Genomic DNA, 27,440 nt, shown 5'->3' with positions numbered 1-27,440 from the left:
CCTCTCCCGTCGGTGGGCACACCTCGTTGAGAAGCGTGCTCGATACCGCCCTTGTCGGCGAGATTTTCCAGCAGAAGCCGCATTATAACCGGTATTTCGTCTCACGCGGCTGCACTGGAAGCGGTATGCGTATACATGGAGCTCTATGGGAGGGTAAACGGGAGTCGGAAAAGGCCGCGTTGTAGCCACTTCTGCACTATAAACAGTTACGTTATAAGTGATCTATACTGTAAATGCTTTTTACGATGCGCGTGCCTGAGTGAGTTCACCTCCGACTCTTTAATTTAGCTAGTTTTAATTGTGTTTCGATGATACGAATTTCGGCTAATACGAATATTTCAGTACCCCGTGAGATTCGTATCATCGAGATTTCACTGTATTTGACTCCAGTTAATTCGATCCCGACCGAAGGTCCTGGCCAGCGCCTATACCTCTCTATGGGCCCAAACTTCCGTTATTTCAATCACAAAATTGGCCTTCGCCGAATAATTTCAACTTGACTGGTCAGCTTTGCCGCAATACAGCTGTGTTATACAGTGAAGCATATGCAAATTATTGTGGTGAAGCATATCTAAAATAGAAAGGGGACACTGTCATGGGACATAGTATGCGTTTTTTAATTATACAGGCGTGCATGTGCCGTCTCCGGTCACAGTCGAAGCACCTAGATTCCTAATAAGCACACTGGCAGCCATTCAGAGCTGTTTCTGATGTTGCTGTGGCGATTTGAGCCCTCATTTTGGCCGCCATTCATGTGTATTGTATGAGACCGTTCGTTCCTTAATTACACGTGCACGCACGCGCCATGCGCTAAGAAGCGGAGAAAAACTGTGTTCTGGGAAAGCTAGCGAAAAGGAAGGCGGTAAGAAGAAAAAGCTCCGAAAGTCAAGGGGACGTTTAAAGCCAACAAAAGAGCGGGGGTGCACCTAAACCTCTGAAGGCCTGTTAGTCAACTTTTTAGGCGCGTTGGTGCTCGTATTGTGACCAGAGACGGCACATGTGCGGGTGTAAATTAAGGAACAGTGGGACTTCTTCTCGCTTGGTACGCTTCACCATGTAACACAGCTGTATTGTGGCGAAGGTAGTGTTAAAAGCAAATACTACTGCCACGTGAATCAATGGCGTGAATCAATGGCGTGTTACGGCATTTTTTCTGCCTTTTGTTTAATTCGACCCGGTGCATAATTTGACCAGTTTCGTTGGTCCCGTGAGGATCGAACAAACAGAAATCGTCTGTACTACATTTAAAACTGCTGTAGCAACTTAATGTACTACTTATCACCACAATTCATTCCCTCAAGAGAAGGAAATATGGTCCCCAAAATCTCGAGCTACTTCTAATTGAATTTGGAGAACAATTGCATAACAATTGGAGACAAGAGGCAACATGATGAGTGCCTGTTTTCCACCCAAATAGCAAGTACCACTTATCATTCTTTGTGGCTGAACGCAATCAATCTGAAAGTTTTGTTTAATTATACTATGAAACTTGCCTTCTACAAGACAATATCAGCCACAGAATGCAAGATTTGAAACTGCAACTCAAAGTAAAGATTAGTTTTCCCAACTTTGAAATTGCACTTGGAATAAATTTGTACTTCTCAATATCATATTGCTATGAAAGAGTTATTTCAGTGGCCAAGAGCAAGCCTGTCATGATTGAAAGGACGAACAGGATGACGTTTTAAAGAGGCCCTGAACCACCCCTTGGGCTTGGTGAAATAACATAGTCCGCGGGTAGCATGCACTGTTGTGAACATCTCAGTCAATTTCTGCTGTCGTATGCGGTCCGTGGAGCTCGCAAGCGGAGCGCGAAGTCACCTTTTTCTCAAACGCTCTCGTTTCAAAAACCCCATGATTCTGGCTCTTTTCTGTGTGCTTTATTTCGTAATAAACCGCATTACCATACGCGGCTGCTATTGGTAGCTGCGGTCTGCTACACCACGACAGCCGCGGGGTGCCACCACGAGTCCACTGGCTAAGAGCACTGCGGCTCTCCGAGGAAAGCTGTGTTTGGCTTACGTTTAGCGCACCGTAGGCACCAAATCGGAAATTTTAAATGCGCGCCACGGTGATGTCTCGGACATCTTGGTGAGGGCTCCGCCGTAGCCTTCGCAGTGCAAGGCATTGGAGGAGGAAGGGGAGCACAACGGAGGCTGTGTTTGATTGCCGATACCTTCGCTTCTGCTGAACGCATTGAAGTACTTTTTGCGGTAAAGTGATTCTGAAATAGCCGATTTTCACTTCAAATGTCTTTCTCCACTTCGATAAGAAGTCATTCAGAACCCCTTTAACCTGGCATGGGCTGTTCGTTCTGGGTAGAGCTACATGCATCATCATCATCATCAGCCTACATTTATATGTCCACTGCAGGACGAAGGCCTCTCCCTACGATCTCCAATTACCCAAGTCTTGCGCTAGCTGATTCCAACTTGCGCCTGAAAACTTCCTAACTTCATCATGCCCCTAGTTTTCTGCCGTCCTCGACTGCGCTCCCCTTCTCTTGGTGCCCATTCTGTAACTCTAATGGTCCACCGGTTATCCATCCTACGCATTACATGGCCTGCCCAGCTCCATTTTCTTCTCTTAATGTCAATTAGAAAATCGGCTATCAATGTTTGCTCTCCGATTCACACCGCTCTCTTCCTGTCTCAACATTAGGCCTAACATTTTTCATTCCATCGCTCTTTGTGCGGTTTTCTTGAGCTTCTTTGTTAACCTCCAAGTTCCTGCCCCATATGTTAGCACCAGTAGAATGCAATGATTGTACACTTTTCTTTTGAATGACAGTAGTAAGCTCCCAGTCAGGATTTGGCAATGCCTGCTGTATGCACTCCAACCCACTTTTATTCTTCTGTAAATTTCCTTCTCATGCTACATGCATATGTGCTTGTAAATATACCTGTATATAGTCATTCCTGTGCATCTTTATATGTAACAATTTAAATCACTGGCAAGAGCACCGTTGATTATTAGTTTTGTTTTTCTTTCTTTTGTAGCATCATCACGGTAGCAGTGCCAAGCTTCATTTTTTTCACAGTCAAGTTCCACCCTGCAGTGTTTTTCTAAGCAATACATCGCTGCTCTGAGAAATGCACACTCATGAATCACCACAGGGTTTGGAAGTGATAGAAGGATCGCAGCAGAGATTAAGAGTGATAGTTGCTTCACAGGTTTTGACAAAACTATTTTCACATGAGATACAACTTAACTAAAATGTGCGCATCTTGCAAGTTAGCTACGAGATGTGCAATGCACAAAGCAAGGAAGGACAGTAACGAGCCTGAGGCAAGGAAATCTGTACATGAAGCTTTAGAGCACTGCTTTCATATAGAGAGCTTGGTCAGTAGTTGTGACAGTGAGTTTTTCATGGGGGCTTCCACTGGATCACAACTTGTCGCAAGCGCTCATGAGCTCACGCTGAATTGTCCCGCAGGCAGTTTCCTGCACAAAGCTGCATAAGTACTTTACAGTATGAAGCCACATACGAGGGACTACAAGACAGTTGCTTGCACCCCAAGTTCACTTACTATGTGATGACTGCGATTGAAAGGATGTTCCACATCCACACGCATGCCAAGAGTGGCACTGGCTAACACTCACAGGGCTAGATCTAGTGCACATACACAAATACCAAAAAAAAAGATGCACAAGAGAAATGCTCTGCGGTAGCTAAATAATAAGGCGCTGCACATGTAATGCGGAAGATGAGGATTTGTCTACCACCTGCGATAAGCTGTCTTTTTGTCCACTTTCATTCTCCTTATTATTTTGACATTTTAATTAAATTGAAAGCTAGTTTTCTCCTATGCATTCCTTGGCTTTATTTGTAAGGTTCATGAGATTGTTATTACAAAAACCAAGCCCCATGATTCTCCACAGACATCTTCTCGCCCAAATGTAAATAAGGCTCAGTTGCTTTATACATTTGAAATTGTAAGGCTGGGTTATCCACGTGTGCACAAGTGCTGTCAATAGATTATTATCAATGTGTTACAGTTTCATTAGAAAAAATTGTACGATAGGGTTGTGGAGTTAAATAATGGGACCTCACTTTATTAAAGCAAAAGGCTTGGGCAATATGGCAACCACCAAAAATGAGGCATTTGACATAAATCTGTTTCTCGTGCGGTGGCCGCCCAAGGTCATAGTGCAAGCAACACTACCATACCAGCTAACCTGTGAGCTTTAAGATTAATAAATATATCACGGAATGGAGGAGGGAGGGAAGGAAGGATGGCCCACATTCTTAAGAACTTTTCCCTGAGCACATATGTTTCCTGGCATATGCACGTGCTTTATTGATGATTTAACTTCAGATGTAGTACACAAGCAGCAGAGAACTTGGAAGAGCTAAGACTGACAAGCAACCCATTGCCTTTAGATTGCACTGACTTTTTCAGTGACTTTGGTGTTGCTGATTTCGCCTCCTTCAGGAACTATACTGGGTAAACTTGCTCAAAGTAAGTACTACTTCACCAGTATATGACTTCTTGCATTTCCACAAGAGGCGCTGCAAGTACCAATACAATTACTTGTTTGCATGCATTTTTTTTTCGATCTTGATCTTGCGGGACCCCATTTTACAACCCCTTTAAAGCTTTTTCACAAATAGAATTTATTTTCCGTAAAACATGCCGCAACATTAGTAAAATCATAGAATGAGCCCAAATCCGCAAACTTTACCAACAAATTGGGAGAGGTAGCAAGTATGCATTGTGCTTCAATTACCAATGCTCCCACTACCAGGCCACCACATGATGGGGGCAGTGGAAGAGGGGTTCTAAAGCCACTGCCGAACATGGACTATGTGATCGAACATGGGTCATAAAAGTGTTTATGGGTGCTCAGAAGCAACAACCACTTAGTTTTTCCAGTAAAACATATACTTTGGTTTTACAGCATGTAGCTTTTCTTACATCTTGATGAATCGAGAGCAATAATTCAACATAATTCCGGAAGTGAGCATAGCTACACTCGCCTTAATGAAGGCTCAGGAACTGCGTACGTCTCAACCAACCATGGTAAACATCCAACACAATCCTGCTTTAAGCAAGGACACCTTTTTCACACACAAAGGCCTTGCCTGGCATAAACCCTAGATTAGGCACATTGGGAAAGCCTTTAACTTATGCTTTTCACTACTTCCTATCTTGATTTCCATTAAGCACTTTATTTCACTCAATTCAAAGTGATAAAGAAGCAGCAAAACCATTACATAAAAAGTATGGGTGTGCGAACATTCAAGACGTGAAATTCTGAAGTTCGTAGTACTGAAATATTTTTACATGGAAACTATAAGAAGTCAGCACGGGATTTCTGAAAAGTTCGTTAATCTGGAAAGTTCGTTAATGTGGGGTTCATAGTAACGAGATTTTACTGTATTTACAATTTTAGTGGTTGCAAAAGCAGCACTAATTTTTCAATTGTCTCTTATTCATAAGCAATGCATTAAGTGTTCACTGATTAAAGCTCCAACATCAAATTAAAATACATTGTTCATCAGCTTCGCACCTGCCCATCCCTTCCCCATCTGAAATCCACATGGCAGTTTGATCAGATAGTCAATGGACTAATTTCGCAACTAGTTTCACTATGCCATTGCTGTCGCAAAGCATGCCGGTAGTAGTAGTCCTTAGCCGGCTGAGGGCAATTATGGTAAGTTGCATGCTGTGTTTGTACCATGACAAACTCACTTGGTCCTCGAGATCAAATGGCAGGAAGGTGAGAATAAGACAATTCTACATAAGGAGTGGGGTTGAGCTGCTGAACTCCCCCAACTTCCCCCTAAAATTCACTGAAAAGATTGCTGCATCTCCATGGCATTCCCCTCAATATTGCCTTGAATCCAAATACAGCGGGAAAGCAGACAGAACTACTGTGATTATGAATGTGGTGAAAGGTGTCTATTAATTTATGGGTTTTAATGCCCCAAAGCAAATATGGGCTATGAGAGATGCTGCAGCGGCTCCAAATTAATTTAAACTAGCTGGGGTTCATTTATCTGCACACAAAACAAGGCACATGAGAATTTTCGCTAAACACTCCCATCAGGCTGCGATTGCTGTGGCCAGGAATCAAGCTTGTAGCCTCCTGCTCGGCACCAAAATGCCATAGCCATGGAATCATCGCGGCAGGTGATTAAACCATTCCGAGTAAACTTTTTTTTTTTCAATATTTACGTTCAACGCAACAAAATTTCGACATTTAAACACCCCTAATCGAAAGTGAACAAATACTTAGTCCATTGGAGTACGCATCAATGTTCCACTCCACTAGGCACTTCCGCATACCACTATCAATCAAATAAAGAGGTGGTATGGCAGGAAGATGTACAGTCTCACCATGACATAGAAGTGCCGGAACAGCTTGAGTTTTTCCAGGTTGATAGCTGCCTTGCCATCTGTTTGCGATGCTTCCTGCAGATGCCTAATAGACCTGCACATGCAAAAGTGAATCTGAAGTGACACAGAGATGTGACAGTGCTGGCTGATGTGTATTTTATATTTTACGTCAATGAGCAATCTTTTTGGACACCCTAGGACCTGCAAAAATGTCAGAAAATTGGGCAGGTGCACTTATCAGGTACATTGAATGCTCGTACTGTGACAGGAGACTGCAGGTGCACGTGTGCAGAATACATACTGCATCCCGTGACAGTTGTCCCTGTCCACTTTTGGTGTGCTTCACCGCGTATCACTGAGTATCACTGCTGCATTGCGGCGATGCCGACTTTTGGGAACCCACATTATGCAACACTTGACCCTTGCTGTGCTTTCCGTGCTTCGAAGCCATGGCTTCGAAGCACGGAAATGGCTTCGAAGCCATCGGCGAAGGTGACAAATCAGCAATACTGCTGACAGCGGCGATTTCTTTCAATGAAAAACATGGCACTGAACAGCAGGAAGCTTGGTCGAGAACGTCGAAGCAACTAGGCCTAGCGTTGCTGCAGTGGCTACAGCTGCCAATGGTTTGATGTGCGAGAGCGCTGGTTCGAGGCCGTGAGATTATCAAAATGCCGGCGGTGGCGGCTAATATTAAACGCGGTTTCGGACCTGCAGTCACAGCTAAAAGTCAGGAAAATCGGACAGCAAAGGGTTTCAGCGTTCAAAATTTTAGATGTCATACATTGGCTACATAGGATGGCGGCGATGCGAAGGTGTCCGAATTATCGGGCATGTTCGAAAAATCCTTCGCTGACTGTATTCTTATACTGAACAACTTTTCCTTGTCATGATACAATTATCTACTTTTTCGAATAAGCTTTAATGCATCAGCACTTGTGGTGTCCTTCTGTATTTTGCTGCTTTTATCTGTTCTTTTTGAGCTAAGCCTTTTAAGCATGAGCACAACCCACAAAATGAAAAATAAACACAATGCCAATTGATGGTGCAAGCAGGAATGGCAATGGCTGTGCATATTGAAGTTTAAAAAAGTCTGAAACAAAGGCGATAGAGGGAAGATGGTGGCTGCAGTCTATGTAACACAGTCCAAAGAAAGAGAGAGAAAAAAAGAGATTCATGACATGTTCGAATAACAGGATGTACCTGTGGTCAAACCAAGATGAGCCTCAATAAGCATTCACAAGAAGTTCTTTTTTTTTTTGCTCCATGCAGAGTTACAAGTGACAAACTGTTTTGAAGAGGGCAAGAAGAGTGCCCTTGCAATGTGGCAAAAAGTTTGGAAAATGTTTATGCGTTTTATCAATGTAATGCTACTATGGTGACGTTACACACTCAACTTTGAGCAAAGCAGCATAAATGCACAGTGGACTATAGTTAGTGAAAACCTTAGAATTCAGAGTCAAATACATTGTGGTCTAAGACAAATTAATGTGTATAGATGTACAAGTCAATTACATTTACTCGTTTCTGTAATGTAACAGTGGAGGTGCATCTCTTTCAATATAACGCCCGTGTGCTCGCGTTGTAGTGCATGTTAAAGAACCCCAGGTGGTCAAAATTAATCCGGAGCCCTTCACTAAGGCATGCCTCATAATCAGAACTGGTTTTGGCACGTAAAACCCCAGAAAGAAGAAGAACAATATTGCAGTCTCGTGAACCATATTTTGAAGTGTGCAGGCACAGAGAGCAGATGCAGTGAGATATTGTGGAAGGAACTTTTTACTGAATTCTTACGTTGTCACCAAGTATAGCATTCGCTTATGGCAAAGATTCCAATCTGTTGAAACTCATGGGCAAGAAAAAAAGAAAGAGAACGTCCTCAAAAGCACGATGAAAGGGACTAGCTGGCAGCTGTTCATACTTTCTTCTTGCGCAATGTAGTACAAAAAGGATTGGGACAGAAAAAAATTAACAGACTAAAGTCTGTCCATTTCGTTTGTCCCAGTTCTTTTGTGCTACAGTTAAAGGCCTCGATATAATGAACTTTAATATAATGCAATTCTCTATATAACAAAATATTTAACATTTTATTGCTTCTTGTCCATAGAACACCATGCATTTAGAACCTCAATATAAAAAAGTGTTTATACATGATTTCAATACAATTAAACCTCAATAAACCCAAGTCGGTAAAATCAGCAATTTGCTTCGTTAAATAAAAATTTTGCTATACAGTCGAGCCCACTTATAACGAACCTGAGCGTTACGCGGTGTCCGTTCGTTATATCCTGAAGTTCGTAGTAGGTGGACCACAGCTAAAAGAAAAATCAGGTGCTACACATTTTTCTTTTTTTTTGCAAAAAAGTCCGTGATGCTCGTTTGTTTCTACAGTGCCCATCCGATGAGGGCGGTCTCCAGCTTAAAATATTTAAAGCGGAAGCGTGCTCTTTGCCGAGGCTCTAGGCATAGACAAGTTGCCTGAGGTTCTACTGGCGCGCCCACTGCTACAGGCACGCTTATGAGTGTTGACTCTGAAGTTTCATCGTAATCCGATTCCTCCGCGTCGCTCTCAGCCCGCACTTCACGAACGATGCCTCATCTGTGCACGGTTCCGCAATGTCCATGTCTTCATCAGCAGGAATAAAATCATCCCAGCCAATGTCATGGCTCCCCATGTCGGAGTCAACAACGCGCTGCCACGAATCGCCGCTGGACTGATCCTCTTAGGAAGCGTCAGGCTCGCCATCAGATACTATGTCGACGAAGCCGGCTTTGCAGAAACAGTTCCGCACGCAAGCGACCGTCACCTCCGCCCAGGCCGCCTTCACTATCTCAATGGCTGAATACAGTGAAACTCGAAGTCGGCAAGTTGGCGGCCGGGCAAACAGCGATGAGCAAGCGCTCCACAATGCGGCGCTTATACGATGCCTTAAACACATGCATTATGCCTAATTCAAGTGGCTGCGCTTTCGAAGTCGGCAGGAAAAGTCGAGTCACTGCCATCAGAGAAGTTAGAATGTGGTGCGCTGAGCAATTAAGCACGAGCAGCATTCATGTCGCGGTAAAATTCGCCCAGCTACTCTGCAAATAAATCGTGCGTCATCCATGCCTTCGCATTGTGCCTGTAGTGCAGGGGCACATATAGTTCCAAAACCAATGCGGCTCCCCCCGGAGCCTTGCTGCCCGGCGCGCACGCACAATTGCTCGGGCGGTGCAGAGACAGCGCGTGTCGACTGGGAGAGGGTGTGCCTGCGGGGAGTAGCTCGCTTGAGAGGGGCACGAAACTAATAGTTCGCCTGCGAGGAGGCTCGGGAAAAAAGTCCGCACGCATAGGGGTCGGAGGCCGTAGTTATATCTCGCATCGCGGCGCCGGGTTTATGCCGTCCGTTCGCTGTAACCGATCGGCAGGGCTCAAAGATGTTTGTTGTATATGCGATTTTGTGCCATTGAAATAATGTATATTTTGATGGTCTAAGTGGGGCTGTTATATGTGGGCTCAACTGTATTGAAATTCGAACTTTTATGCAAATAAGTACGGTTGCTGATAAATTTTTCTTACATAAAGGAGCTGCGAAAATTTTCTAAATTATTTGGCAAACAGAACAACACTAATTTCATTGAGAAAAAAATTCATTTTGTTGAATTTGAGAGTCTGCGACGAAAGATAGTTTCATGCCGAGTCGACGATATCTTCACACTGGCGATACGAAGCGAAGCCAGCCACGCTTTCACGTCTACTCTGCCCCTATGGCTGACAATGTCGCCTGCAGTGGGACGACACTATCATGAACAGCACTAGCGGTGGGCAGCAAATGCTCCGTTTTCCTTTTGCTTCAACGCGTCTCCTAAACTTGAGATTACGCAACCTCCAGTACTAAACACTTTTCATGATAGCGAAATCTAACTGCGGGCAACACTATCAGTCGCGGGGGCGGAGTGGATGCTAAGGTGTGGCTGGCTTCGTACCCCCAATGTGAAGATATCGTTAACACACCATGAAACTGTATCCTTCATCGGTGACTATAAAATTCAACAAAAGTCAAAATTTTTTTCCTCATTCAAATTTGCTTTATCCGATTGCCCAATTATGCAGAAAATTTTGCAGCCGCTTTCGCGTAAGAAAAATCCATCGGCACCTCTACTTTTTTTGCATAAAAGGTCTAATGTCAATTGACAAGTTTTAATATACTGAAGCAAATTTCTGATTTTACCAACTCTGTTATATTGAGGTTTAACTACACATAGTGCAAGAAGTACAAAGAACAATTTGACAGTTTATTCACTAACTACGTAAGAAGTTAACTTTCTTTACAGTGGTCACACCTGTTTGAAGCAAACAATGAATTCAAAAACGGAGGAAATTACCTGTAATCTTTAATTGAAATTTAGAAATAATAATGGATATGAAAGTGGACAAAGAAACACCTTGCTGGATAGAGCCGAAACCACATCTTCAACATTATGCCTGCAGTGCTGTACCACTAAGCTACTGCGGTAGCCATCCTCCCATCAACTTTCTTGAGTATTCATGTATGTGAAATAAGCCTAGCCCTGGGAGTGTTAGCCAGTGCCATACCCGAACATGGCAGCAGATAAGGAATATCCTTTGAATTGCAGGCATCACACGGTATGTGAGCAGAAAGTTGGCCAAGAAAGTTGATATAGTCAAACCTCGTTAATACTTAGTTGGGCAGGAACGATGTTTAGGTATGCAATAAACGATGTACGAATTAACCGCCAATGCCAGTTTAGCGGCTACTTACCAACCGGAAAAGAACTACATCACGATGCTCTCAAACGCATTCACTCAGACAGGCTTTATTTGCGGGTAGGCAGCAAAAAATCGGTAATCTTCACTTGTTGCGTGACAGCCTTGCCGCGACGACGGCATCTTCGAACTCGATAAGGCCGTCGGCCAGTTTGTCCATGAGGCCCCGCTTAGTATCTAAATTAACAAGTACGGTATAATCCGTGCGCAGGTAAACTTGAATACGTCTCGCTTGATGACCACGGAAATTCACTCTCAAAATGCTGGAGTGAGGAGGCGGCAGCAGCAGCCAGCGTGCCGTCTCTTGCTTCAATGCGAACTAGACGTTGAAAGCACAGCGCATACGAAGCTACCGGCACTAGTTGCAGTTTGTCTGCAGATTGCTTTGAAGATTAGGCCCGCGGGGGCGTGCACTTTTTCCACACCGCAGATCGCTTTCAAGATAAGGAGCCTGCGCTGCTGCCGCCAAAGTAAACTCCTCCCTTTCTCGCCTCTCCCGCCGTGCCTCGCGCGCAACAGAAGAAGCGTGCTTCCGCCCTGCCTTTCTCCCTTGCGCGCGCGAGATTGAGTCGGCTGACCCTCGCAAGCTTTTACTCGCACATACAGCATACGGCGCGCGGTGACATCCAATGTGATGGCAGAAATGCGCTTCGCAATAAAATGTGCTTCTGCGCGGTTACTACTTGACTTCGATGGCGAGAGTGAATTCGCACCTCCGGCGGCTTTTTTGCGTAACCGGGAGCAAATGTGCGTGGCAATCGGCAACAGCTGTATAAGCAGGAAATACGTCATGGTGGCCATGTTTTAGGTTCACTATCGCTGGCGACTGTCGTCCGGGCGTCGCAACTCAGGAATCGAACGTCTGCACACATGAGATTTTGCCAAGTTTGTGCCTGTGCGTGTAGATAAGAAACAAAAATAGTACGCATTAACCATTTGGTCGGCAATGAGCGATTACGGCTTAAGTGGTCAGCCAATACATGGGGTTCAATGGGGGCTGGGTGGGGGAATCTTCGAGACTACATTTAAACTGCAATTACACATTAAGCAGGTACATATTATCGAGGTTTGACTGTAGCAGGACGACCATTGTGGTAGCTAATGGTACAGTACCACATGCATAATGCTGAAGATGTGGTTTCGGCTTCCTTTTGCAGCGAGTCCTCTTTTTGCCCACTTTCATTTCCCCTTTCTTTGTTATATTTCTACATTTCAATTAAAGATAACAGTTAATTGCCCCAACGCTTTCTCTGGCTTCAATGTCTCGTTTGCTTTGTACAGTTGTAATCAACAAAAGGTTGAGCCCCTCAGTTTCCTTTATTCTTCTCGCTCATTAAAAGTGGTTTCTAGGTTGAGCAGACAATGAAAAATTCCAATACTGAATGTGGGTGCACTTCCCACCACAAGATGTCAGACGCCGCACCCACATTCATATAGATTAATTTTGCATCATCTACTGCTCATGCCTCTGCCATCAAACATGTTGTGGCTATGAACCAAGCCAAGAGTTAAAGCAATCAGACACGAACATAGGAACAGTAGAGCTGTATTGTGCTTGGAGGCACAGAAAGAAAGATTTGAGGTGTGAATGACAGTGACGAGTGAAGCCAACCAAGCGAGGTGATCTGAGATGACTCGGTGAACTGTGAAACTGTTATTTCCCAAAATAATGAGAAACAACGAAAACAATGTGATGTGCACAGCTGATACACCATATTTTTTGTACAGTCGTTTATCAACTTGTATAGTGCTGGTGGTCTGTGGGTTTGAGGATTTCATGCGCAAACTACCATATTAACTCGAATTTAACGCGCACTTTTTTTCCAACAAAACAGGTCCAAAAATTGCGTGCACATTAGAATCGAGTACGACCCTAAATCTGCGTTAGCATATAGCCGTCGGCATTTCAAAATAACCGCCTCGCACGTGCTTCAAGCATAGCTACACTCAAGCCTAGCTGCCGTAGCTTCCTCCATGTGCTGCAGTACGTGTGCTTAGGCATTAGTCTACCGTCTGTCCTCGCGTTTTCTGCTTCTGCTCTATCAGCATGAAGTGCCAAGTTCATCACGATGCCGCATTTAAAAGGAAAGTGAACATGTGTGCGGAGACGGATGGAAATCGGGCCGCATTACGGGCATTTGGAGAATCCGAAACTTGTGTGCGGGACTGGCGCAAACAGAAGGAGAGGATTTTCGCCAGCAAAGCAACGCGGAAGGGTTTCAGTGGACCGAAGCACGATGTATTCTGCGACGATTTCCTTATCTTGAAAGCGATCTGCAATGGGGGGAGTCCGCCGCGCGCTGCATTTCGCTTGAAGTGAGAAGCGTGCTAGCACGAAGGTCAATTCTCTCGCCGCGCTTCGTCACTCCAGCGTTTTGACAGTGAAGTTCCATGGTCAACGAGCAAGGTGTGTTCATGTTTGCTAGTGCGCGCGTGACACCGTGCTTGTTAATAAGCGAATCTTTGCAAGTTTATACGGCCGATAAAACTGCTATTCTTACTTCGCATAGCAGTCTACTAATTTGCTATCGCAATCGATGCTTCGCCTTTAGGGTGAAACTGCAACTTTTTTTATTTATCGCAACTTTAGTGCATCGGGAGTAAATTTTTGTTTTTCCAAACGAGATAAATTTATATTTCTGTATGAAAGCATGAGGTGCACGGTATAGGATTTTTTTTTGGTCGCAGAAAACTGGTGCGAGTTACAATTGAGGGCGCGTTAGAATCGAGTAAATATGGTATATTCAGTCCAGAAGGCCACATGAAAGTGTCTGCAGTGCCTAAAATAAAACTAGAGGGGTGTGCTAATATTTGAAACTTTCAAATAAATACAGTCATACCTCAATATAATGAACGTGGGTTCTAAAAACTTTTTCTTTAGTTTTGGTTCTATCTGAACTAAACTTCACTGTTTAGATCAATTTTTCACGCTGATTTCAAATCTATAATTAGTTTTTTTGATAGCTACTCTAGTTCAGAAAGTATTAAAATCTCAAAATAAATTTCATGAGTACTTCTTACGGGGCTTTTTGGCAATTTATCCTTGTCAAAGACAAAAATAAGAGCATGACTTTAATGCGAAGGACTTGCTCTAAGGGGTGATGCTATTTTTATTTGTTTGAAAGCATTATAAAGGTAAGAAAGGAGACCAACATTGACTGTGAATATATTTTTCTTATTTTTCACTCATTGTTACTTTCGATTGTAATTTATAAAATGATGCTAGAGTAACAGAAATAGCATCACCCCCTAGATAATTTCATTACGAATACACTGATACCAAACTTGTTATTGTCACTTCAAAACATCATAGAAAAAAGCCCCATAAGACTGAGTGCGGTGTGTAAAAACATCGAACTGAGAAAAACGCATTTGAAGTTTAGACAGCTGCAACTTTTTCTAGAATCCAGCTACAGCAATATTAATGACACCATTTTGTAGCTCTATTCTTAACGAGAATGACTATACTAAATATATGACTGTACCCTGCCAGAAAACTGAGAAAAACTTGTCATAAAGCCATGTACTGCCCCTAAACCAGCATGAGAAACTACATTTACCCCTTCATGTGCCCGTTCCAATGGCCTGCAAGCTAAATGAATGCAAAAATTGTATAATAATATAGCCTTTCCATAGACAAATAAACTTACACAATGTTCAAGTCAAAATCCCGCATTTATGGAATATTTATTGAATGACCAAAATTGATTATTGTCATTCAACAACCCTTCGCTCTACAGCATGCCAGGGCTGTATATGCAGCGTTCTTTGCTGGCTTGTGCCGTTTTGAAAGCCTAACCTTGGTACCACTACTGTCTAGATGCTCATTTTGCGACTTCCGAAGCTTTTGCGACTAGCAGCTTGAATTTCCGCTCCGTTGCGTTGCGCACTATGATGCCAGACACTCCGTCAGATCGCCGCCCTTCTCGCACGCTCAGCAGACTCGCCCACTGAATAGTAAGCCGTATCAACACGGTCTTGGATGCCGCTGGACGCGCTGGCTGACGAAACTTTGCTAAAGAACTTGTAGAGGCCGCGGGGCATGCGGCAGCTCGCAGTGCTCAGAGAAACACGAGAGCTGATTATCCCTTCTGCGAAGAGGGATGGGAGGGAGTAAATGCACGGTAATGTGATGAAGCATGTGCTAGCAGGGGGGAGGCACGAACACTTGCCTATCTGCTCCCTCCTTCTAGTGCCTGTGTAACCTCCTCACGCACGTCCATACGCGAGCCACGCACCGTATCTTGGAGGTAATCTTTCTGAAGCAAGTGCTAAGGCCGAGCCAAGACGGTTGGCGCTTTGATGTGCATTGGGTTCCGGCGTGTCTAGGTTTGGCGGTCGCATAATCTCAAGTTTCTCGAACACAGTGCGAAGCGCTTGCTCGCGTTGTGGCAGCGAGTTCGTGGTCACCGAGTGAGATCTGTTCATGTTTGCCTGAGTGCGCATGACACGGATAAAACTACAAACCTTACTTCTTGTAGTTCTCTCCTTGCTATCACCACCAATGCTCCGCCTTTCTGGTGAAATTTTTGCTCTGGATGAATATTTGCATCTTTTTACACTTTGGTCTTTAATTTGTGGGTACAGGCCTCGCACCCACACTAAGGCTCACCGCACTAAGTGCAGTGAGCCTTGCTAGAGCAGTCAAACCTTGATATAACAAAGTTGTGCTTGCAGCTAAAAACTTTGTTAAAATTGTGAATTTTATCAATTCAAGCTTTTGAAGTTTCAGGAGTAAAAGCAACTTCACAAATTCCCACAGCCTTCCTGGTGGATAGTATCTTGCTAATAAGCACTTTTAATCAAATTGCCAGAAGGTTGGCCCATAATACCGTGGTTATGAGCGCCAGCACGTGCGGTGCAAATCGCGCCTAGAGCAATGCACTGACGTGGCTCACGGCGTCTAAGATTTGTGTGGGTTGCCTTGTGTAGCGCTGTAAATCTTGGACGCCACGGCTGACCGCGCTTAGTACCTGCAGCTATCACCAGATCACGTCCATAAATTAAAAACAAAAGTGTAAAAAGATACGAATATTCGACCTAAGAAAAAATAATGTCACAGTTTCGCTAGAAAGTCGGAGAATTGATGGCAATAGCAAAGTGACAACTACACGAAGTAAAGTCAGTAGTTTTATTAGTGTCGCGTGCTCAGGCAAACAAACAGATCTTAGTAGGTAACTATGAACACTCGCTATTACAACGTGAACGAATGCTTCACACCGTGCCTTGGAAACTTGAGATTACACGACCGCGAAGACTAGACCCACGGGAACACAATGCGCATCAAGGAACCAACCATCTCGGCTTGCCCTATGCACTTGCCACAGATTACTTGCAAGATACAGCGCATGGCCCGCGTATGGACAGCCATGCACCGCTACGGCAACGGTAGAGGAGACGCGCGTGCTAGGGGGAGAAGGCAGACAGGCACGCATTTCCTGCCTTCCCACCCTTGCACATACTTCATCATGTTACCACACATTCACCCCCTTCACACCCCTCTTATGCTGAAGAAATAGTCAGTTCTCGTGTTTCTCGACGCTGCCGCGCGTCTCGTGGCCACCGCAAGTTATTTACCAATGCGGCAAATGATGCGGCGGTGTTTCCTGCTTACCACCGTCCCTGCATGCACATTTCGATGGTGTTTTTGTTACTCGAACTTTTCATGTGGAATGATGCTCGCAAGTAATTTTTGCCTCATTCCACATTTTTATAGTTCTTTGCTAGATTTACAAGCCATATAGGCTTTAAGTATGTGCTGGAAATGGCCAAAAAATTCGTTATGTCTAAACTGTGTCACAAAATCACTTTGTTAAATCGCAAAAAAAAAAATATAAATACACGGTTTTCAATGGAACTAAGATTGGGAAGCGAAAATAGTTTGTTACATCGGACATTTCGTTCAATAAAGGTTTGTTATATTGATGTTTGACTGTATTCGAAAACTAAACGAAAAGTATTTTTTCATATTTGACTCCCTTCTGGCAATATTTGATTCATATTTGATTTTGTTTCAAAAATTACCATTTGCAAACCCCTAGAAAACTGCAAAGCAAATTAATTAAAGGCACGAACATAATCCCCAGTACGATTACACAAGTGCCACTAAGCCCATTCTTTTTGCCTTACTGCTCCATCCTGTTTCAACTTTCAAGGCCTGCCGTTTGTGGTAAAGAACCACTGAACCTTTGAAAGTTTTGATGAATGACCCTATCACAAGCATCACTTAGTGGCAGACATTAACAACCATCAACAAAAATGAAATATGTGCAATGCGCAAATGTGCAAGCCAGAAGCTGAACCCACCACCAGCTGTGAGGCACTGATGTGAAGTGGAGCCTGGATAACAATGCGCGTGATGCCATGCAGTGATAATGCTGCCAAACTGATAGCTATGAGACCATAGAAGCCAATCGCGGGACTACGAGACGCATTACTGATTAGTACTTAGTGTTTGGATTTGCTTGCACCATCTGCAAATGACTGCATCTACAAATGTATCCACGTGCTTCATCAATCGAGTAATACAGTAGAACCCCGCTAATATGTTTCTCACGGGACCGTAAAAAAAAAAAAAAAAAAAAAAAAAAACGCTAGAGCCGGGAAGCGCAAGAGCCGGGAAACAGGAAAAATTGAGAAATGGGAGTAGTGTTGAACTGCACACAATATTATTTTAATTCTTACGTGTGAAAAAAGTCGTAGTTTTGCCCGACAGCCAAAGTATCGATTGCGATAGCAAATTAGTAGACAGCTATACAAAGTAAGAATAGTAGTTTTATCGTCCGTATAAACTTGTAAACATTCGCTTATTAACTATATTAACAAGCATGGTGTCAGCGCCCACAGGCAAACATGAACACATCAAACTCGATGAGCGCGGACACGCAATGTCAAACGCTGGCATGAGGAATTTAAGCACCGCTGCAGAAGCGAGCGAAGTGACCTTCGTGCTGTTGTCTATCGCTTCAACACAAACTGAGCGCTGTTGTGTTTGGCGGTCCTTCGGGACAAAAGGAGGCCGGCGCCGACTCGGACGCGCCAACCTGGCGCCCCTTTCTCGCGGCCGGCAATTGTCACCTGGGACTGAGGGATTAGCGATTGCTCTCCAGGCTACCTCATGTGTCGCTAAATGGCAGCGTCGCCCTTTGGTGCGGTTCCGTGAATTACCAGCGCCGCCCAAACCACGACGAGGCCTGGCGCCCTTTCGAGACAGCCACCGTCCTCCCTGGTTCCGCGAACTGACCGCTATGGAGAGGCGAATCTTGATGGGGGCCAGTGTCTGGCAATCCCCGGGGAACGACATCAACGTTCGGTTCCCAAGGTGTCAACCACTGCCTGTGTTCGGGGGCGACCTAGCAAGATTGGAGGCGGAGCCCGGCGGGAAACGACGACACATCACGTGCGGGATATGGCCACCTGATCTAAGATGCTGATTGGCTAAAAGAACTACAGTGTATTCCCTCGTCGAGTGAAAGAGGGAAACGAAAGGGATAAAACAGGGGCTTGAGTGTTGTGAGAGACGCTTGACGCTTGACCATGTAGAGAATGCTCGACCATGTAGAACGCTCGGAGATGTAAACACTACGACATGCAAAGATGTTAGCACGTAGACGACTCCACTATCATGGAGCCCTTCTTGTAAAATACCATGTACAGTGTATATAAAAAAGTTTTCTAATCTCCCTGGATATCTCCTCCTCTTGGCACCTGGCACGGCACCATACATGCAACCTTCGTGGCCGCTCGGACCGTCGACTTTCGCAACAGCGCCGAGAACACACAGCATGCACAAAGCTACGAGCCGCCGCCGTACCTACACTGCGTAGACTCTGCTCCCAACGTAGATCGCTTTCAAAATACGGCCCGCGCGACTGCGCGCTGCCGCACAGTATGCAGTTGATGCCAGAGTACAGTACAACGCCGCCCCGCTATCCCTTCCCCCTCGCTCCCTCGCCAGTGCCTCAAGCGCAACGGAAGAAGGCGCGCTTCCTCCCTGCTTTTCTTGCGCGTGTGAGATGTAGACCGGTTGTCGGCTCACCTCGCACGCTTTCACTCGCACATACAGCACACGGTGCGCGGCGGCGTTATCACTCTTGGACTTTATACGGAACATCTATGAGCCAAAACCAATTTTAGGGCCGCAACGCCTCATGGACACCATCTTTAGATAGCAAATATGGATCTCAAGGGCCATACTTTTGCTGGCAGAAACCGAAAATACGTCATAAGTGTCGCCCCCGGCACTTTGGGCAGCCAATGCCATCGTCAAGCAACCAAGCCAAGCGACATGAAAAGTCGAATTGGCCGCTCGGGCCGGCGCGGGGTGGCAGTTCGCACTGTATGATGCAGGAATGGTCCCACAGTTGCGACGTAACAGAGGGGTTACCAATGCATTGGGTTCTATGGGAGCTGCGCCGGGACCGGCCGAAAACGACGTAACAGCCAGGAAAACGCAGCACCCGGGAACGTAACAGTGGGGTTCTACTGTATCACTGCACTGATGTGGCACGAGCTCTGTTCCTGCAAGTCAGATGATGCTGATGCTTAGCAGCGAGGCAACCTTGCGTTAAGTCAGGTGCCAGCCATACCGCAGATTTAGCTGGTCATTTTTTGGGATGTTTTACATGATTTGAAATGGACTTTCTACACAAAAGTTATCTAATGCATTTTTAAAATCATTAACGTCTTACTTTTCAATTTTGCTGTTTCGTAAAAGTTTCCATAATATTTACCACGCTTATAAATGCAACTCCTAACTTTGCTTTGTTTCCTTGTGGGGAAAAAAGTATGTTCATTACGAGAGTATATACGGTATGTATGAATTCTCTTTGAGCTGGACAGGAGGTGAATTTGCCACAGCATTCTTAGGATGTCATTGACCACACACGATATCGAAATGAGCCCATGACAGTGAGACAGCCTAGAAGAATAGAGGCAGACCAGACAACCGGGAAGAGGATGGCTCCGCAGCACAGCAGGTCCACGAGGATAAACACCTCTCGCCATGTGGTGTGCTGGGATTCGCCCTCCTCGCTCTCCTCCATGATGATCTGGGCCACGTTGGCCAGCAACTGCAAGAGGGCAGGCATGGTAAGAAACACGCTGAGCTCCCATACTGCACGCTCGCAAAGCAGTTGCAAGCCTGACAGGCTTCCTCACTTCAAGGATATCCATACATGCATTGCGCATGCACACAAGCACCATGCACACACAAATGCATAATACTCCATGTTACTTATGTATGATTCCACACCGCTCTCATGCTCACTGCCACTTCTGCACTCATGGTTGATGAGCTGTTTTTCGTCCAGAATTGACCCTCCACAGTTTGTATGTTTCGTCTCCCAGTGGCTGAGACTTGCTTGTGGATGATATGCACAGGACTGAAAACCAGCTGATAGTACAGGGCTGCTACGTCGAGACAGTTTCTCATTGCATTCAACAGAATTTGCATGGGAGAGCTTTTTCAGGCTTGATACTACTTAAAAAAACAGGTCATTACATCACATCTTTTCAGGTTCGCACCATCACAATATTATTAAGCAGGTGTTTCACTAGTCACTGCATTGGAAGATTAACTCCTCGCTCATCAGGCACTTCTGATCTAAACATCTGGGCCCCAAATAAGGCATTTAGAAACTAAAGTACACAAAAGATCAGCACATGTCCGCCTGTACTACTGTAGCTTGTACTGCTGTAGGGAAAATGCTGTAGTGAGGAGAATGCCAAATGCATGCTGCCTGTGGCTTTATGGTATTTCGAATGAGATGCAAAACAGTTTTTGAGGGAGTGCCATTCAGTCTCCGTAGTCCTCACTGAAGATTTGATCTAAACATCCTTTAGTGCACCTACAGACGACTGTGACAACAGTGTAGAGTGTGTGCAAAGCTGACCCCTAATAGGTGGAACAGCCTACCTGGAGCGGGATGACTATCATGAAGATCTTCTTGTCTTTGTCACTGAGAATGTGCTTGATGAAGGCCCAGCCGGTTCCAATCAGCACAATGGTGATGAACAGGAGGGCACCCTTCAGCCTGCGCAGATTAGATTAGAAAGATTAGACACCATTGGCACAAAAAAGTAATTTGCCAAGCAAAGGAGTTAAAGGGACACTAAAGGCAAATAATAAGTGAAGCTAACGTGATAGAGATTAATACTGAAAAACGTCTTGGGTGTCAGTATTATCGAGAACAGAGATTTAGTAAGCGAGCAATTGAGGTAAACGTAGGACACGATGTGGACACGATTTTATGATTCGCGAGGACCATCAAAACTACCTGGAGTTCCTCTGGTTTAAGCGCAACGATATCTCTAGAGAAATTATGGAGTGTCGAATGAAGGTTAACGTTTTCTGCCACAGCCCATCACCAGCTGTTTCAACGTACGGCCTTTGACGAACTGCCCAACAAGCTGCCCCACAATTTGGTGAAGATGCCAGAAAGTTTGTTGAGACTTCTACGTCGATGATGCGCTGAAGTCTCTCCCGAGAGAAGAAGCCATTAGTGTGGTGCAAAGAACGCAGAAAATGCTTGCAACAGCTAACATAAGGCTGCACAAAATAGCTTCAAATAGGCAGAATGTGCTGAATGAATTTTCTCCAGAAGACCACACCCAGGGACTCAAGAACCTCGACTTTGGCAAAGACGTGTCGCTTACGCAGAGAAGTCTCGAGCTACTGTGGGACATAAGTAACGACAGCTTCGTCTTCAGGGCTCCTCTTCAAGACAGGCCATATACGCATTGAGGAGTGTTGTCGACTGTCAGCAGCCGTTATCACCCACTAGGTCTTGTGGCTCCAATAACGGTCAAAGGCAAGTTCCTCCTCCGTGATCTCGTGACGAAGGGTTATGACTGGGACACACCGCTTTCGGACAAAATAAAACAGATCTGGGACGAGTGGAAGAACTCCCTCCAGGCACTGCATCATCTTCACGTGCAAAGAACACATGCGCCAGTCTCGACGCTTGAAGCCGAAAGTAGGGACATACATGTATTTTCAGACGTGTCCACAAGGGCCATCGCAGCGGTGGCATACCTACGCGTGACCGACAAGCAAGGAAACAGACACGTCGGATTTGTCATGGGAAAGGCCAAGCTTGCTCCACAACTAGAGCACACTATCCCAAGGCTCGAGTTGTGTGCAGCAGTGCTTGCTGTAGAAATGGCCCATTCCATACTACGGGAGTTGGACTTCCAGCCGAACTCGGTCATGGACAGCGAAGTGGTTTTGGGTTACATAGACAACGAAACAAGAAGATTCTATGTGTATGTGGCCAACAGAGTACAGCGCATACGTAGCAGCACGCAGCCTGAACAATGGAAATACGTTCACACCGAAGAAAATCCAGCAGACCATACCACTAGAATGATTCCTGCGGCACAGCTTAAGAGCACGAACTGGCTGTCTGGGCCTGACTTTCTCTCACAACGAGAAGAGGAAGCACAGTCGTGAGGCTTCACTCTCCTAAATCCTAATGAAGACAGAGAAATACGACCTGAAGTCCGCATTTTCGTGACGGAGGTTAACAAAAGACAACGACTCGGAGCCGAACGGTTTCTTAAGTTCTCAAGCTGGAATTCTCTCGCTCGTGCTGTCGGAAATCTGATTGGGGTTGTGCGACGCGCAAAGAGCACGTCACAAGAAGAGATAGCTCCAGTTGAGGTGCTCTCTAAAGCCAGACTCGTCATCATTCACGCGGTACAGCAAGACGCATTTTTTTAGGAGATACGCTGTATCCAGAGAGGAGAGCAAGTCCTCAAGACAAGCTCGCTTCGAAGGTTTGACCCATTTTTTGACTCCAACGGCTTAGCGTCGGTGGCCGTTTGAACAGAGGCGATCTTCCGGACGATGAGAAACACCCTCTCTTAATGCCGGGTCGGCGCCATGTCGCGATGCTTCTCGTGCGCCACCACCATGAATGCGTGCAACACCAGGGCCGGCACTTCACGGAAGGAGCCATGCGAGTGGCTGGCTATTGGATCGTCAGAGGTAAAAGGTGCATGACATCTGTGTTGGAGGCATGCATTTCATGCAAGAAGCTGCGAGGGTGTTTTGACAACCAGAACATGGCTGACCTTCCGGCAGACAGAATCAGCACAGATCCTCCTTTCACGAATGTTAGAATTGACGTTTTCGGTCCCTGGATGATTGCCTCTCACCGAACGAGAGGTGGTGATGCAAACAGCAAGTGCTGGGCAGTTATGTTCACTTGCTTAAGCATTCGCGCAGTACACATTGAGCTGATTGACTCATTGGACACGTCAAGTTCCATTAATGCCTTGCGAAGGTTCTTATCAGTGTGAGGACCCATCAAGCTAATACGCTCTGATTGCGGGACCAATTTAATCGGAGCGTGCAGAGAACTTGGAATCAGCGCAGAAGGCATTCATCGCTCACAAATCAGCAAGTTCCTCGCCGGAAATGGCTGCAAATGGATATTCAATCCACCGCACGCGTCATAGGCGGTGCGTGGGAGCGGATGATCGGCATTGCACGCCCCATTCTTGACTCAATGCTCATGCAGTCACGCCATTAACGGCTCACGCATGAGATTCTTGCAACCTTTTTGGCAGAAGTTGCGGCCATCATTAATACCAGGCCCATAACTCCCACTTCGTCTGACCCCGAAGATCCCACCATCCTAACTCCGGCAACACTTCTAACCCAAAAACACGGAAGCGCATCGATAACTGGGAAATTAGACACAACTAACCTCTACAAACGGCATTGGCGTCAAGTGCAAAACCTGGCTGACGAATTCTGGAAGCGCTGGCACGCAACGTATCTCACTACTTAGCAACCATGCCGAAAATGACAAGCAGCAAAGCCCGACCTCAAAGAATGCGACATCGTTCTGCTCAAACATAAACAAGCAACCCGCAACAACTGGCCCTTGCGTACCCTTCCAGCGCAGATGGAAGGGTACGCAAGGTCGACGTGAAGACAGCCAGAAACGGGGTTGTAAAGACATTCTTCCAACCAACGAAAGAAGTTGTGCGTTTGCTGTCACCGTGATATACTGGTGGTGTCTAACAACGGCAGACAACGTTGCGAACGCACGGCCGGACTTACAAGAGAGAAGCCAGCCTTCCCATTTTTATTGCTTTCTCTTTCAGTGACCCCCCCGCAGACTCAGAGCTGTGTGCGAGACAAAGGAGCCGCTCCCTTCGTTCAGTTCCTGGAAGTGGCCCAGTGACGACGCTGCGAGGTGTCGGGTGGTGTTTCCCGGGCCTGGGGGACGACAACGGGGACGGAAACCACGGTTCGAGAAACGTGGGAAGGCCAGACTCGCCCCACCAGCCCTAGAGACAGGACCACTTTTTTACGGGGCTAAAAACTGAACGTTTTGTGTGTTTTTAACTTGCTTTTTTTGACCTTCTCAGTGTTATCAAGTTTGTTTTAAATGTTCAACTGCGTTCGACATGTTACCTAGCTGGATAGCGGACGCTTTGATCCCGTCAAGTTTGATCCGCGAGGCCAGCATAGCATCTCATCTCTGAAAGTGGTGATCCAAGAATACGGCACACCTTTTTGGCCACTTCTGCAATAAAGTCACTTATTTTTGGGCAAATATGGTATTTCGAGCTCCCGATTATTCGGACGTCTTGGCAGTCCCCGCCTAGTCCAAATTATCGGTAGGCGACTGTAACCGCACCACGACTTTACTGTAAAATTTTACGAATTTTTGGTGCAGGTTATATGCAACATAGATACCGTTAAATGCACGCATTCTGCACTGCTGCGAATATGCAATCGTGTAAACAGTGTTATCACAGAGGATCGGCATGTTGGCTTGCCAACTGCGGTACAACCTGGAACCGCCAGTCAAGCCGCTGGCAAGGTTTTTATTGGCCCTTGTAAGTCCAACAACAAAGATAACTAAACACACGCTCAACATAGTGGCAATGTACCCTATTGCATTGTTTTCATTTTTTTACTCCGTTCTCGCTTCCCTAGATGGAATACAGATGAATTCTCTGGTGCAACAACCTGCTGCACCATTGTACTCACAGGTGGGTGATATAGAAGAGCACAGCCCAGGCTTCGATGGGTGAGCCATCCTTCGAGATGAAGTGGTAGTTTATCTGCACCAGCAGAACAGGTACCAAGGCTTAGAAGAAAGACAACAGCAATGCTTGCTCACATCAAATAAATAGATATGTTTTATGTTTCTTAATAAACACCTATTAAGAGCAAAGTGTTGGCTTGGGCTAGCTGGTAATCCATACTTATTACTGTTTTAGCGCATAATCTAGAAAAAACCACAAAGGAACACGAACGGGACAGGCGTGTCCCTTTGTGCTTTTTTGCAGATAATGCACTAAAACAGTAATAAACCAGTTAAGAGATGACTTCTATGATTTAAGGTCATTACTGTGTTTCACATTTATCTGAATGAGGAAAGTGGAGGTGGCCCTCCACACTAATGCTTCTTCCAAAACCATTTGACACACAGTGGCACATGCTTCGACCTTCCAAGTCAGAGTAGCTTTTCTTCAGCTTCTGTTTTCTGTTTCTTAAAGGAAATAAAAGCCAAAGGGAGAACATCAGCATCCACATATTGCCACGAAGGTGGACAAGAGCTCTCACTCAGGAGGGTGTTGTCTGGGATATATAGTAGCACAAGTTAGGTCATACTTCTAACCAAGTGCACATGGAACACAGATCATCAAGTAAGCATAAACAAGCAAGCTGTCTGACCTCTTATTCTTTGCACTGTTAGAAGAAATACAGCACCTTTTATTTTTAATATATATATTTTTTCAGTGGTTTGCCAGCATGTGGAGAACTTAAAGCTTTAGAAGAATCATACTAGAACCCAAGAGCTCCTTGTTTTACAGCGGCCTGCTGGTACAAGACTTTAAAGTCAACACATGCGTGTTACAGAACTTGGGGTACAGTAGGAACCGATATGAAAAGTAACACCCAATTTGCATTCAAGACTGTCAACTGCACTTGTTTTTAGGCTGGAATGGGCCATATATATTAAGGCAGAAAAGTTAAAAAATTATGGGGTTTTACGTGCCAAAACCACTTCTGATTATGAGGCACGCCGTAGTGGGGGACTCTGGAAATTTCGACCACCTAGGGTTCTTTAACGTGCACCTAAATCTAAGTACACGGGTGTTTTCGCATTTCGCCCCATCGAAATACGGCCACCGTGGCCGGGATTCGATCCCGCGACCTCGTGCTCAGCAGCCCAACACCATAGCCACTGAGCAACCACGGCGGGTAGGCAGAAAAGTTAGTTGCAAAGTACCAGTAAACAAGGTTCGAGGCCACAGAGGGTCACAGTAATGACTGCTTGAGCGCCCATAAGGTGTTCCTTTTCCCAATGTGATTACTGTGACCCTTTTTTTTTGTTGAAAAAAAAAAAGGGGGGTCACAGTAATCACTGCTTGAGCACCCATTAGGTGTTCCTTTTCCCAATGGTGCACCCTGTGGAGAAGAACCAGGGCCCTAACCACAAGCCACAACAAATGGGTTACACAGAACATGGCGGCAGCTATGCAGCGTGGTGTTGTGCATGCGGTGCACTACATTTAGCGACTTTGGAGGCAACTCACCCCATGCAGTAGTAGGGAGCATGACTTGACAAAGACAAGGAGACCCATTAGAAAGTGGATCTTGTAGGCTTCTTGCCTGCGAGTGCAACAAGGAAAAATGCCATGAGAAAAAGTAAACAACTTTGCTTTTCACAATTATGACATTTACTGACGCCACCCAATGACTCTTACACAACAAGTCATTTCGTGTTTTGTCACTTGTGTGTGCTGGTGTGTGAACTTGGTGGAGTTGTGTGCCTGTTCTCTCGACAGTTGTGGAAAAAAAAAGAAGAAAAGCAGCAGATTATTGCCTTCAGATTCTACATCATCCATTCTCGGACCACCTCCCAAGGTTCTGTGCAAGACGGCTGGCCTCTCTCTCCAAAACGGCTGTGGGAGGGCAGTGAGGCTGAGAGCTGCCCATCTTGTTGGCAGTGCCTTCTGTTATTAAGGCGGGAGCCTTTAATAGCTCATACTCGCGGCGTCCAACCGTCCGTGCCCTGTAACGGTGCCAGCTGTGGCCTTTCCCCCTCACACTCTCTCAGCAATCACGTGATGGCACAGCGGCGCGTGTGGCAATGCTCCTTCGTCACACGTCTCCTTGCAGCAGTTGAGTTAGTCAGATGGCTCCCAAGCGGCCCGGTGATGATTCCACGGCAAGCGGTTCGGAGAAGCGCCTCAACAATGTGGATTCCCCCGATACCAAACGCCAGAAGAAGAATGAGCGAATGCGCATGCAGTTGTAGTCAGTCGAATGGGCACAGGCTTTCGCCGAACACACT

The 27,440-nt window shown here is 45.6% G+C and overlaps 1 protein-coding gene across 1 annotated transcript in view; it reads right to left on the bottom strand.

The window, feature by feature from the left end:
- LOC119437699 (protein GPR107) overlaps nucleotides 1-27,440 on the bottom strand; it is a 103,597-nt gene that overhangs the window by 19,055 nt on the left and 57,102 nt on the right. The window contains exons 9-13 of the mRNA XM_037704685.2: nucleotides 26,680-26,755; nucleotides 25,124-25,197; nucleotides 21,029-21,146; nucleotides 20,053-20,183; nucleotides 6,345-6,438 (exon numbers count right to left, since the gene is read on the bottom strand). Of these exons, the coding sequence (XP_037560613.1) occupies nucleotides 6,345-6,438; nucleotides 20,053-20,183; nucleotides 21,029-21,146; nucleotides 25,124-25,197; nucleotides 26,680-26,755 (493 nt within the window). The remainder of the gene's footprint in view (nucleotides 1-6,344; nucleotides 6,439-20,052; nucleotides 20,184-21,028; nucleotides 21,147-25,123; nucleotides 25,198-26,679; nucleotides 26,756-27,440) is intronic.

This window comes from Dermacentor silvarum, chromosome 1 (genome assembly GCF_013339745.2).
Source record: "Dermacentor silvarum isolate Dsil-2018 chromosome 1, BIME_Dsil_1.4, whole genome shotgun sequence".
NCBI lineage: Eukaryota > Metazoa > Arthropoda > Arachnida > Ixodida > Ixodidae > Dermacentor > Dermacentor silvarum.
Note: the sequence above shows the minus strand (reverse complement) of the source record. Positions and strands in the feature narration are given on the sequence as shown.